This window comes from Rhinatrema bivittatum, chromosome 4, assembly GCF_901001135.1.
Source record: "Rhinatrema bivittatum chromosome 4, aRhiBiv1.1, whole genome shotgun sequence".
NCBI lineage: Eukaryota > Metazoa > Chordata > Amphibia > Gymnophiona > Rhinatrematidae > Rhinatrema > Rhinatrema bivittatum.
Genome location: NC_042618.1, coordinates 441,698,592 through 441,713,118, shown reverse-complemented (window position 1 = coordinate 441,713,118; position 14,527 = coordinate 441,698,592). Strand labels below are relative to the sequence as shown.

General features: G+C 42.4%; 1 protein-coding gene across 9 annotated transcripts in view; it reads right to left on the bottom strand.

The window, feature by feature from the left end:
* CCDC38 (coiled-coil domain containing 38) overlaps positions 1-14,527 on the bottom strand; it is a 209,502-nt gene that overhangs the window by 41,703 nt on the left and 153,272 nt on the right. For 8 of the 9 annotated variants that reach the window (XM_029601566.1, XM_029601574.1, XM_029601573.1 and 5 more), the window contains exon 13: positions 12,488-12,623. The exons of the other annotated variant lie outside the window; for it this stretch is intronic. In XM_029601566.1, coding sequence (XP_029457426.1) covers positions 12,488-12,623 — 136 coding nt within the window. The remainder of the gene's footprint in view (positions 1-12,487; positions 12,624-14,527) is intronic. 9 annotated transcript variants of the gene reach the window in all.

The window sequence follows — 14,527 nt, the reverse complement described above, 5'->3', positions numbered from 1 at the left end:
AGCAAGGCCCCGAAGTTGGTGGCATCTCTGGGCAGCGCAACGGTGAATGAAGAGCCTGTCCATGGGATGGGGTCCAGGGGCAGAAGCGTAACATTCCCTTTCTAATTCCCAACATTCTGTTTGCTTTTTTGACTGCTGAGGCACACTGAACAGATTATTTCAATGTGTTAGCCACTATGACACCTAGATCTCTTTCCTGGGTGGTAGCTCCTAATATGAAACCTAACATTGTGTAACTACAGCAAGGGTTATTTTTCCCTATATGCATCAACTTACACTTATCCACATTAAATTTCATCTGGCATTTGGATGCCCAATTTTCCAGTCTCACAAAGTCTTCCTGCAATTTATCACACCCCGCTTGTGATTTAACTACTCTGAATAATTTTATATCATCTGCAAATTTGATTACCTCACTCATCGTATTTCTTTCCAGATCATTTATAAATATATTGAAAAGCACGTGTCCCAGTACAGATCCCTGAGGCATTCCACTGCCCCCTCGACTGAGAAAATTGTCAATTTAATCCTACTCTCTGTTTCCTGTCTTTTAACCAGTTTGTAATCCACGAAAGGACATCGCCACCTATCCCATGACTTTTTACTTTTCCTAGAAGCCTCTCATTAGGAACTTTGTCAAATGCATTCTGAAAATCCAATTACACCTCATCTACCAGTTCACCTTAATCTACATGTTTATTAACCCCTTCAAAAAAGTGAAGCGTATTTGTGAGGCAAGACTTGCCTTGGTTAAAGTCATGCTGACTTTGTTCTTTATATATGTTCTGTGATTTTGATATTTAGAACACTTTCCACGGCACTGAAGTCAGGCTAACTGGTCTGTAGTTTCCCGGATCACCCCTGGAGCCCTCTTTAAATATTGGGGTTACATTTGCTATCCTCCAGTCTTCAAGTACAATGGATATTTTAAATGATAGGTTACAAATTTTTACTAATAGATCTGAAATTTCATTTTTTATTTCCTTCAGAACCCTGGGGTGTATACCATTGGTCCAGGTGATTTACTACTCTTCAGTTTGTCAATCAGGCCTACCATATCTTCTAGGTTTACCGTGATTTGGTTCAGTCCGTCTGAATCATTACCCATGAAAACCTTCTCCGGAATGGGTATCTCTGCAACATCCTCTTCAGTAAATACAGAAGCAAAGAAATTGTTTAATCTTTCTGCGATGGCCTTATCTTCTCTAAGTGCCCCTTTAACCCCTCGATCATCTAATGGTCAAACTGACTACCTCACAGGCTTTCTGCTTCGGATATATTTTTTAAAGTTTTTACTGTGAGTTTTTGCCTCTACGGCCAACTTCTTTTCAAATTCTCTCTTAGCCTGTCTTATCAGTGTCTTACATTTCACTTGCCAAAGCTTATGCTTTCTTCTATTTTCTTCTGTTGATTTCTTTTTCCAAGTTTTGAATGAAGATCTTTTGGCTAAAATAGCCTCTTTCACCTCACCTTTTAAACATATCGGTAATCGTTTTGCCTTTCTTCCATCTTTCTTAATGTGTGGAATACATTAATGTATTTTCTTTCTTAATGTGTGGACTGTGGTTCTAGGATGGTATTTTTTAACAATGTCCACCCCTCTTGCTCAGTTTTTACCTTTTTTAGCTGCTCCTTTCAGTTTTTTTCTATTTTTCTCATTTTATCAAGGTTTCCCTTTTGAAAGTTTAGCACTAGAGCCGTGGATTTGCTTACTGTCCCCCTTCCAGTCATTAATTCAAATTTGATCATCTTATGTTCACTATTGCCAAGCGGCCCCACCACCATTACCTCTCTCACCAAATCCTGTGCTCCGCTGAGAATTAGATCTAAAATTGCTTCCTCTCTCCTTGGTTCCTGAACCAATTGCTCCATAAAACAACTGTCATTTATTCAATCCAGGAACTTTCTCTCTCTAGCATGTCCCAATGTTACATTTACCCAGTCAATAATGGGTAATTGAAATCTCCCATTATTACTGCACTACCATTTTGGTTAGCTTCCCTAATTTCTCTTAGCATTTCACTGTCCGGCTCACCATCTTGGCTAGGTGGATAGTAGTATACTCCTATCACTATACTCTTCCCGAACACACAAGGGATTTCTACCCATAAAGATTCGATTGTGCATTTATTCTCATGAAGGACGATTATCCTGTTGGACTCTATGCCATTCTGGACATAAAGCGCTACACTGCCTCCCGGATGCTCCTCTCTGTCATTGCGATATAATTTGTACCCTGGTATAGCACTGTCCCATTGGTTATCCTCCTTCTCTGAGATGCCAATTAAGTCTATGTCAGTATTCACTGGTATACACTCTAATTCTCCCATCTTTCTTCTTAGACATCTGGCATTAGCATACAAACATGTCAAAATGTGTTTTTTGTTTGTATTTTCATTCTGCTTTTTAATTGATAGGGATAAATTGGAATTTTTTAGCTCAGGCGAGTTTTTAGTTACAGGCACCTGGACTACTTTTCTTAATATTGGAACTTCACTGTTGGGATGCCCTAACTCTAATGCTTCATTAGTATTCTTTGACGATACCTCCCTCCGAACCGTGCGCTGCTGAGTGACTGTCGGCTTTCCCCTTTGTTCTAGTTTAAAAGCTGCTCTATCTCCTTTTTAAAGGTTAGCGCCAGTAGTCTGGTTCCACCCTGGTTAAGGTGGAGCCCATCCCTTAGGATGAGACTCCCCCTTCCCCAAAAGGTTCCCCAGTTCCTTACAAACTGAATTCCCTCTTCCTTGCAGCATCGTCTCATCCACACAATCAGACTCTGGAACTCTGCCTGCCTCTGGGGACCTGCACGTGGAACAGGGAGCATTTCGGAGAATGCTACCCTAGAGGTTCTGGATTTCAGCTTTCTACCTAAGAGTCTAAATTACCTCCCTCCCACATTTTCCTATGTCGATGGTGCCCACATGTACCACGACAGCCGGCTCCTCCCCAGCACTGTCTAAAATCCTATCTAGGTGATGCGTGAGGTCTGCCACCTTCGCACCAGGTAGACATGTTACCAGGCGATCCTCACACCCACTAGCTACCTGGCTGTCTACATGCCTAATAATCGAATCACCAACTATGATGGCTGATTTAACCCTTCCCTCCTGGTCAATAGCCCTGGGAGACATCCTCGGTGCGAAAGGAAAATGCACACACTAACTTCTGTTAATTAGGTGTCTTACTGACTATTAAAAGCACAAACACACTAAATAATATACCCCAATAGTTTACTTCTCCCCAATACTTAAAAAAAAAATAAATAAAAATTTCCCAAGCAAAACTTACTGATTCCTTTCAGCCACCAGCAAGGTGATCCTCTCCTCTCAGTGCTCCCATTGGATGGACAAGGGTCCATCAAGCCCAGTATCCTGTTTCCAACAGTGGCCAATCCAAGACGCAATTACCCAAACATTAAACAGATCCCATGCTACTAATGCCAGCAACAAGCAGTGGCTATTGCCTATTGATTAACAGTAGTTTATGGACTTCTCCTCCAGGAACTTATCCAACCCTTTTTTAAACCCAGCTATACTAGCTACCTTAACCACATCCTCTGGCAACAAATTCCACAGTATAATTGTGCATTGAGTGAGAACAAATTTTCTACGATTTGTTTTAAATGTGCTGCTTGCTAACTTCATGGAATGCCTCCTAGACCTTGTATTATCCGAAAGAGTAAATAACTGTTTCACATTTACTCATTCAAGTCTTTTTATGATTTTTGTAGACCTCTATTATATCCCCCCTCAGCCGCCTCTTCTCCAGGCTAAATAGTCCTAACCTCTTGTTGCGTCCGTTGCTGCTCGACGCCCTCACTCCACCCTCTTTACCTTTGTGGTGACTCCCTCCGGGTCTGATGGATGGCTGGCTGCCACGGTGTCTCCATGCCGTCTCCCTCCGGCGTCCCCGGACCGGCTCGACATTGCAGATCCGCCATGTTTGCCTGATGATCTAGGACGCGCGCTCTGACTGAAGTACCAGCAACGGCGTGAACCTCAGGGGCATCCTCCTGAGATGATGTCATCTGCTTCCAATATTTAAAGGTCTCTATTTTCACTATCAGATTGAGTTAGCAAGGATAAGCATACGGCTACGTATTTGCTTTGGCTATCCAAGCTACACTGCCTCCTCGGACTTACCAGAGGTACCCGCTCCTCGGGGACCTCGTTCTCTCTTTACCTTTCAGATTACAGATAGGAACTGGTACTCGCTCGAGGGCCCATGATCCTGGATACTCTGAAGATTCTCTACTGCCTGGAAGATATCGCTACTACAAACAACTGTGAGTTACCATCGCTCTCTCAGAGCTTACCCTGGAACCAGGTACTCGCTCCTCGAGGGCCTATACTGTTCCAGCTCCTGAGCTTCCTTGAGACCTTATGTGAGTTTTGTCATCTAGTTCTGTTCATGAACCCGGTCTACTCTGCCTACTCACGTTCTACAGTTTCTCAACAGCTCAGCCATCCTGGATCGCTGTTCCAGTACCTGAGGGACTACAGCCCTGCCGGGCATATCAGCTCCCTACTGCCACCTCTGGTGGCTTTATCACCTGTTTAATAAAAGAATTAATGTGTGTCTGTCTCCATACTCAAGCCTAGCCGGTGGTCCCTCTCGGGATATCCTCCCGAGGGCCTGGTCATCTGCCACCGGCCCAGGGATCCACCCACAACTATATCAATGACTACTAACTCCTCCTTCTTTGGAGTCAATCATAACAGATTCTTTACAGATTGCTAACTCCTCCCCTTCAGGAGCCAGCAACACAGATTCTCTACAAGATTGCTAACTCCACACGGAAATTCATTACAGATTGCTGACTCCGCACGGAGATTCATTACACCTCTTTAGCCTTTCCTCACAGGGGAGCCGTTGCATGCCCTTTATCATTTTGGTTGCCCTTCTTTGTACTTTCTCCGCCATAGCACACTCAGTCAATGATTTCAGTGTAATATTAACTATGACACCCAGATCTTTATCCTGGGTGGAAAACTCCTAAAATGGAACCTAACATCGAGTAGCTACCGCATGGGTTATTTTTTCCTATATGCATCACCTTGCACTTCTCCACATTACATTTCATCTGTCATATGGATAATCAATCTTCTAGCCTCACAAGGTCCTCCTGCAATTTACCACAATCCACTTATGATTTAACTTGCAATTTGAAATGGCAATTCTTATGAAATGCAGCAATGGAAAAACAGAAAATACCATCATTCCTCATAAAACATTAAACAATAAAATAAAGAACTATAAAACATCAATCACAATAGGAAAATCATACTAAAAATATATAATTCAAAACTGATGATGAATAGAACCTCCAGTAATTTAACTCAGGGAAATTTTCAAAAATTTGTATATAACACCAATAAAATATTTCAAAAACAGCAGACATCAAATAATATTCAATAATTAAAACTAATAAGGATAGAAAAAAATCCCTGGTTCTCCATACCTGGGAACTTTTAATTCCAGTCACCTTGAGACGGTCATGTATTAGTTGTTCTCTAGCACAGTGGTTCTCAACCTTTTTTCTGTCGGGACACACCTGACAGATGGTTCTCACATGCATGACACACTGAACACATGACCATCATAGGGCTAAATGTAAAAGTACAGCTTGCATCCACAGGAACCCCCCTCACCCACAATTTTGGATGTAAAGCAGAATTATGATATTCCCTGTCAACTCACCTTACAAAAAATATATTCTGGTTCTAGTGTCATCTCAGTAACAGCAACACAAACTCCAACTACCAGGCTCAATAGCCCTACTTATGAAAAGGCAGCAATTTATCACTAATGCATGTCCTCTTGAGAAAATACAACAAATAAGACTGATACAGTAAAATACCTCACCTTGGTCACATACACAGAACCGACCTAACATACTCCCAGGATCCGCACACAGTTACACTTGTTTTATGGAATGCACTCAAACAGAAACAACCCTACCTATGAAAAGGCAACACTACAAATATTAAATCAGGCCCTAAACACCAATACACCTCCTATTAGGAAAACAGAACTAGGCAAGCAGCTATAGATCCCAACACAGAAATAATTGTATAACTATACTAATTAACCTTATTAAGTTATTATTATTTATTTTTACCAAGTTCTATTTACCTTGTTCATTGTAAGACATTATTCTTTATACTGTCAATCTATTGTTGTAATGTAAACCGAAGTGATTAGTAACTTTGTTACCAGAACTTCGGTATATAAAACTGTTAAATAAATAATAAATAAATAAGCAGAATAAATGTTTCACAACTATGAACAGAATAATATCCAACAATTAAAAACTCATAAAAATAATTTTAAATTCTCCAAACACCAATAAAATATTTCAAAACAGCAGACACATCACATAATAGTCAGTAATTAAAATGGCAGTCAATCAAGAAAAATAAACTTAAAAAGCCACCTTTACTTACCCCCTCCAGCAGCTCTCTTACTCCTGTCCTCTTCCATGCAGGCCCTAGCACACACCAGAAGCAGCAGTAGTGGCTAAGCTCTATACTCATGGTCCTCTTCCTTAGGGCACACGACCAGTCTCTCTGTCTCTCTCACACACACATACCAGTTACACCCCATGACCAGTTTCTGTCTTTCACACACCAATCATCTCCCGACCAGTCTCTCTCTTACATACACACCAGTGCGCTTCCCGATCAGTCTCTCTCTCTCATGCACACACACAGGCTTCCCACTCCCATGTTCTATCTTACATATACAGGCTTCTCACTCCCATGCTGTGTCTCACACACACCCAGGTTTCTTACTCCTATGCTAGCTCTCGCCACATGCACAGGCTTCTCATTCTCATAATCACTTTCTTTCTCTCTCACACACACATACCAGTCACACTCACATACCAGTTTCTGTCTCTCACACACCAATCATATCCTGACCAGTCTTTAACACAACCAGTCACCTTCCCGAACAGTCTCTCTCTCTCATGCACACACACACACATAGGCTTCCCACTCCCATGTTCTATCTTACATATACAGGCTTCTCACTCCCAAGCTGTATCTCACACACATCCATGTTTCTCATTCCTATGCTAGCTCTCTCCACATACACAGGCTTCTCATTTCCACAATCACTTTCTTTCTCACACACACACACTCCAGTCATCTCCCTGACCAGTCACTTCCATTGTCTCTCCTATATATACACATCACCTCTCTGACCAGTTTCTCTCAATCCCACACATGGCTCTCTCTCACACACTTTAAATAGATGATCTCAATCAAATGCTCTCACATACACACAGGCTCTCACTCACAGTTACACATGCACACTCTCAATCACACATACATTCTCTCACTTATAGACAGGCTGGCTGTCTTTCTCTCTCTCTCATTTCCTCTCCCCCCCCTCCGAGCACAAATGATAGCTGCAGCAGCCTCTTCCTCTAGTCCCCGCATGCCAAGAAAGAAGAATCCCATCAGCCACGGGAGGCTAATTCTGTCTCCTGTGACGATTTCTGGCTGCTTCTGATTTTGCTTCGGGCCCACGCTACTGCTCGGGGCTGCCGCTGCCGCCACTATTTTTTCATGTGGCATGGCTCTTTCTTCTTCCCGCGCATCCCACTGCACGTCACTTCCTGTTCCGGGCCAGGGGGGCAGGTGCGGGAAGAAGAAAAGGCCCAGCCGCAGTTGCCAGCCTCCACTAACACTGCTGCCGTTCCCATCCGGGCTTGAACGTGCTGATAGCCCGGGCGGCAACGGCAGCAGTGGAAGTTAACCTGCCTCTCGCTCGGTGAAGGAAGAGGAAGGAAGAGCAGCAGGAGACTGGTAGCACGCGATACACCGGTTGAGAAGCGCTGCTTTAGAGGGAGGGGGGTGGCCATTTGGGTGGGAAGGCCCGAGATCAGTTAAGCCCTGTGAGCCCTGAAGCTGTTTGTTTTTATATGAATTTTTGCGGCTTGAGAATGAAAGGAGCCTGCCACAGAGGAAAGCTGTGGGAGCTGGGAGGCAGGCATTCAGCCCGCGGAGAGGCAGTGACAGGAAGTGTGCTCACTAGCTGCCTCCTGCCTGCAAAAACGCAAGCGGGGCAGGCGCGAATGGAGGCGGCGGGGCCTCGGTGATGATGGGGCACGGGAGAAGTGCGGCGAGTAGGCCCATGAAACCAGGGCTGATGCCGCGGGGAAAATACAAAAGCAGCACTTCAATGTCACATGGCTGCTGTTGGTCTCCGTGACCAACACCTATCATGTGTTTGGGGTGACCGGCCCACCGGGGCATGCCCGAAGCCCCAATAGGCCAATCCGCCCCTGGAGGGTAGGAAGGGGGGAGGAAAGTTCCCTCCCAGTCTGCTCTTTAATTGGAGCGGACTGGGAGGGAACTGGCGAAGGCCCATTCTTGTCACCGCTCAAAAACTTGGGAAATCTACCCCCCTGCGCGCACTGGCCTGGATTTTATAACATGCACGCGCATGTTATAAAATTGCGTGTCCATGTGTGTGTGCCGGGTAGTGCGCGCACATGGATGCATGTGTGTATTTTTTAAAAATCTACTTGTTAGTGCATAAGAACATAAGAATTGCCATACTGGGTCAGACCAATGGTTCATCAAGCCCAGTATCCTGTTTCCAATAGTGGCCAATCCACGTCACAAGTACCTGGCAAGTACCCAAACATTAAATAAATCTCAAGCTACTATTGCTTAATAATTAATAGCAGTTTATTGATTTTTCCTTTAGGAAGTTATCCAAACCATTTCTAAACTCAGCTACACTAACTGCTGTAACCACATCCTCTGGCAATGAATTCCAGAGCTTAACTATGCGCTGAGTGAAAAAGAATTTTCTTTAATTTGTTTTAAATGAGCTACTTTCTAACTTTATGGACTGCCCCCTAGTCCTTGTATTATCCAAAAGAGTAAATAATCAATTCACATTCCTTCAAATTACATTTACTCAAAAAGTTAAAACCTCTCCTTTTTCCATCTGACTTCCATGCAGTTGTGCAAGCACTAATCCTATCAGGTTTGGATTATTGGGTCATCCAGCATGCTCTATCCGTCCCCTCCAACTTATTCAAAATTCTGCAGCACATATAATACCAACACCCCACGCAGAGAACATATCACTCCACAGTCCTTAAGTCTCTCCATTGGCTCCCTCTACAATACCGTATACAATACAAGATTTTCTCCATAATTCACAATCTAATTTACAACCTATCCTCCATGTGATTATGTTCTATATTAAGATTATACTATCTACCTCGCCAATTAAGATTGCTAAATAAATGTATACTCGAGGTCCCCACAATAAAAACGCCCAGATTAGACCTGACGCACAGACACACCTTTTCAGTAGCTGGTCCGATACTACGGAACTCTCTCCCAGATCATATCAGTCTCATTGCAAATTCCAAAGACTTCAAAAAAGCACTCAAAACTCATCTATGTACCCATGCATACAGCTGACTAAACAACACATTTAGTATTCATTATTTTAATTTTACTGCTTCTATTTGCTCCCATGTATTGCTAAGTTGTTCTACGTGATGTTTAAATTATTGCTATCCTGTCTACTATGAATTTTTAAATTATTATGTATGCTTTAATTTGTTTGTAAACTGTTTAGATCCACCACAAACTGTATAGGCAGTATATAATAATTTTTAAATAAATGAATATCCATTCAAGTCCTTTCATGATTTTAAAGACCTCTATCATATTCTCACTCAGCTGTCTCTTCTCCAAGCTGAACAGCCCTAACCTCTTTAGTCTTTTTGTTATGTTTGGTACTAGTGTGAACCCCTGGGCCGAGGTGAGAGGTGTCTCCGCCCACAGGGAGGAGCCCTGTGAGTGGCCTCAGCAACGTCAGACTCAGCTGTGGAATAGAGTCTTTATTGATAGTAGAAAATAAAGTTCAGAGCAGGGGGTATACCCACTAATGATGATGTCTCAGATGACGATCCGGTAGTGGCCCTCGGAGCGGGATATGCCAGGAAGTCTTGCAAAGGTGGAGATCACTCAGACGTGCAGATCCAGTAGTGGCCCGCAAGCGGGGTACGCAGAGGATGGGTCTCAGAGATGAAATGAGAAGGCTAGTCCGAGGTGCAGCAAACCTGTAGGCAGGGTATACCAGAGTAGTTCCTTCAGGGAAGAAGCGGTAGTGGCCAGAGGCATAGGGTACACTGCAACGAATCCCAGAATGAGGTTTGGAAGTAGAAGTCTGTAGAAATTGTACTCACAGGAGGCAGTTCCAGAGGAAGTTCCAGGAAGTGGAACCGATGGTAGTTCAAGGTAGAGGGTCCTCCGAGGAGCGGATAACCAGAAATGGATAGGGCCCCCGAGGAGCGGGAACCCAGAGAGTCTCACGCCAATGAAGAAACTGGAACGAAAATCCAAGGAGCGGAATTCAGCAGGAAGTCCTTGCTAACTCGTAGCAGTGAAGGGCCGGTTAGCTTAAGTACCGGAGGTGGGTGACGTAATTCAGGGGGGATGCCCCTGAGGTTCCCGCCATGACGTGTACAAGTGGCCCATGCACGCGTGCACACCTCAGTGATCCCTGGTCCAAGATGGCGGTCGGCAGTGCCCACACCGTCCAGGGAACGCCAGGCTGGTCGGCAGTGGCTGGCGGAGGCCACCATTCATCCAAGGAATGAAGATGTAACAGAAAAAGAAGTGAGCATGCGTGGTCGCAGCCGTCTGCGACCGACGGGCGTAACACTTTTCTCATAGTGGAGCCTTTCCATGCCCTTTATCATTTTGGTCGCCCTTCTCTGTACTTTCTCCAGTGCAACTATATCTTTTTTGAGATGCACTGACTAGAATTACTTACAAATTGCACAGAGTACTCAAGGTGAGGTCTCATCATGGAAAGATACAGAGGCATTATGACATTCTCCGTTTTATTTGCCATTCCTTTCCTAATGACTTCTAACATTGCTTTTTTGACCGCCACAGCACCCTAAGCCGATTTATATGTGATATCAACTATGATGCACAGATTTTTTTTCCTGTGTGGTAACTCCTAATATGGAACCTAACATTTTGTAACTACTGCATGGGTTATTTTTCTCTATATGCGTCACCTTGCAATTGTCCACATTATATTTTGCCTGCCATATGAATGCCCAATTTTCTAGTCTCACAAGGTTCTCCTACATTTTATCACAATCTGCTCGTGATTTAACTACTCTGAATAATTTTTTGTTGTCTGCAAATCTGATCCTCTCACTCATCGTACCTCTTTCCAGACCATTTATAAATATATTAAAAAGCACTAGTCCAACTAGAGATCCACGAGTCCCTCCACTGTGTACCTTTTTCCACTATGATAATAGACCATTTAATCCTACTGTGTTTCCTGTCTTTTAACCAGTTTGCAATCCACAAAAGGACATCACCTTCTATCCCATGGCTTTTTAGTGTTCTTAGAAGCCTCTCATTTGGGACTTTGTCGAACGTCTTCTGAAAATCCAAATACACCACCTCTACTGGGTTCACCTTTATCCATATGTTTATTCACCCCTTCAAAAATATGTAGCAGATTTGTGAGGCAAGATTTCCCTTGGATAAATCCATACTGGCCATGTCCCATTAAACCATGTCTATCTATGTGTTCTGTGATTTTTATTCTTTATAATAGTTTCTTTGATTTTTCCTGGCACTGAAGTCAGGCTCACCGGTCTATAATTTCCCAGATCACCTCTGGAGCCCTTTTTAAATATCGGGGTTACACTGGCCACCTTCTAATCTTCAAGTGCAATGGATGCTTTCAATGATAGGTTACAAATTACTTGTAATAAGTCTGAAAATACAATTAAAGCTTCTGAGCTTGGAGAGAGGAGAGATCCAACTCAGCACCTTTGGATGACTTCCGCATCTTGTGTAGATGTTTGTTCTGCTATCCACAGAGAACACCTGTTATAACTTTGCTTTGCAATAGTTAGTCCTACCCAGAATTAGTGCAGAAAATGATTTTGATATTACTTACTTTATGTATATACTTTTCTTTCCATCCTGACTTTCTTATTTATTATTGGGGTCTTGGGATACCTGCATATATTTATTTTCTCCTTTGAATGAGGTCTTAGTGAACCTTATTTTGCTGAGGATTTGTTTTGTTATTGCTGGTACTGAAGATAGAAAGATTTAAAAAAAAAAAAAAATCTTTGTTGGAGAATGATAAATACTTTGGAAACAGCATGCTGCCACTGGGAAATGCAAGCCTTCAGGGAATCACTATCTGTAAGACTTACCAGAGAACCATTTGGATTCACACATGGCAAATAAAATATTATATTTGTATATGCGAGAACATAAAATCATACAAATTTTAAGACTGTTGTTGAAGGATCACTGGTATGTTTTACATGTTTTATTGTAAGAATTGTTTTTTTAAATTTGGAAAATAAAGTTGGAACCTTCTAATTTCTTAGTCTATGCAGAGATGCTAAAAGACATTCTGATGTTTGCAGCATAAAATCAAAATCAAAATGATGCTATACCTGCTCTTGTGAATTAAACTCTCCAAAACAAAAGAGCCTAGACCTTAGCTCCAGTTCTGCAGCCTTTTCCTCTTCCAGGATGCAGGCACGAAGAAGCTTTTCTCTGTGACTTTTTAGCGCATCTGTTTTAAATTTCCTAGAGAAATACATTTTCAGGAACAGAGTTACATTTATTGTGATATTACACTTTCTTCTGATTAACCATTATTTACTAATTATTCATATATTTCATTAAAATTGTAGCACTCATAACACTAATATAGACACATATGTTTTTTGTTAATTAGATTTGTAACCCACATTGATGGATTAAGAAAGTAAATAAATAGTGTTATGTCTTGTAAAGTGTGAACCCCTGGGCAGAGGTGAGAGGTGTCTCCGCCCACAGGGAGGAGCCCTGTGAGCCTCACTGTGGGTAGGCGTGGTCTCAGCGAAGTCAGACCCAGCTGTGGAATAGAGTCTTTAATGAAAGAAGAGAAAGGCACAACCCGCGGAGCGGGAGGCACCGTAAAGTTCTGCATAGAAGGGTATACCCAAAGGTGATACCTCAGATGTGAAGATCCGGTAGTGGCCCGAGGCATGGGGTACACCATAGGGGATCCCACAACGAGGCTTGGTAGATGAAGTCCGTACAATTAGGTGCTCACAGGAGGTAGTTCCAGTAGAGGTCCCGGGGAGCGGGACAGATAGCAGTTCAAGGGGGAAAGGTCCTCCGAGGAGCGGATAACCAGAGAAGGAGTAGGGCCCCCGAGGAGCAGGTACCTAGAGTGTCTCACGCTGAATGTAGAATATGGAACCAGAAGTCCAAGGATGGAGCGGAATTCAGCAAGAGGGAACTCCGCTACAGGAACCTCGTCAAAGTGAAGGTGAGCCAGCTTAAGTATTATTTATTTATTCATTGGGTTTTATATACCATCACTCGGATTCCATCGTAAAGTTTTACAACAATAAATAATATACATCAAAACAATAAAACAGCTTAATAAAACTAAAACATTTCTAAAAACCTGGGTTTACAAATCTATCAAATACATTTCATAAAATGGTCCTAAAACACCTCAAACTATTACTCACTCATCCTCTTGTCTCCTAAAATGCACTGCTATGTAAAACTCTAAAAATACCTAAAACAATAAAATCAGATCATAAATACTTAAAACAGTGAAAATAAAGCATAAAAACAGACTTTAAGACTGGCTGGAATACGCCTCCTTAAAAAGCCACATTTTCAATACTTTTTTAAACTGTTTAAAATTGACCTCCACTCTGATTTCTGCCGGGAGCATATACCATAATTTTGGACCAGCCAGTGCGAGAGCTCTATCTCTCACTTGATTTAACCGAGCTGATTGAACTGAGGGTAACGTGAGTAACCCTTTATTGGCGGAACGCAGGTTTCTATGAGGAACATGTAGTTTAATAGCTGCATTTAGCCAGTCCACCTGGTCTCCATAAATCAGCTTATGTAACATGCAAAGTAATTTAAATTTAACTCTGTATTGTATAGGTAACTAGTGCAAATGAATTAAAGTTGGCGTAATATGTTTGCTTTTCCTTTTTCCAGTCAAAATGCGTGCTGCTACGTTCTTCAGAACGTAAAGGACAGATAGTGGAGGCGGGTAGACCTAATAATAGTGAATTACAGTAGTCTAAGCTACCGAATAGTAATGATTGCAGGACTGTACGAAAGTTGTTCTGCTCGAATAGGGGATTCAATCGACGTAAAATTAAAAGCTTTGCGTACCCTTCTTTTACTTTTGTGGTAACATGTTTTTTAAAGCTAAATTCTGAATCTAAAATGACACCCAGGTCCCTAATATTGTCTGCAAATTTTAATGTGGTGTTATCGTCTAACAAGATCTGATTGATGTTTCTTGGAGATATTTTCCTTTCAAGAAGTATAATCTCGGTCTTCTCAATGTTCAAGACTAGCCTCATCTGTGTGAGTACTTGTTTTATCACCTTCAGGCATAATGACATGAGTTTGCCAGCTTTCTCCACCGAATCATCAATTGGGACCAGAAACTGTATGTCGTCCGC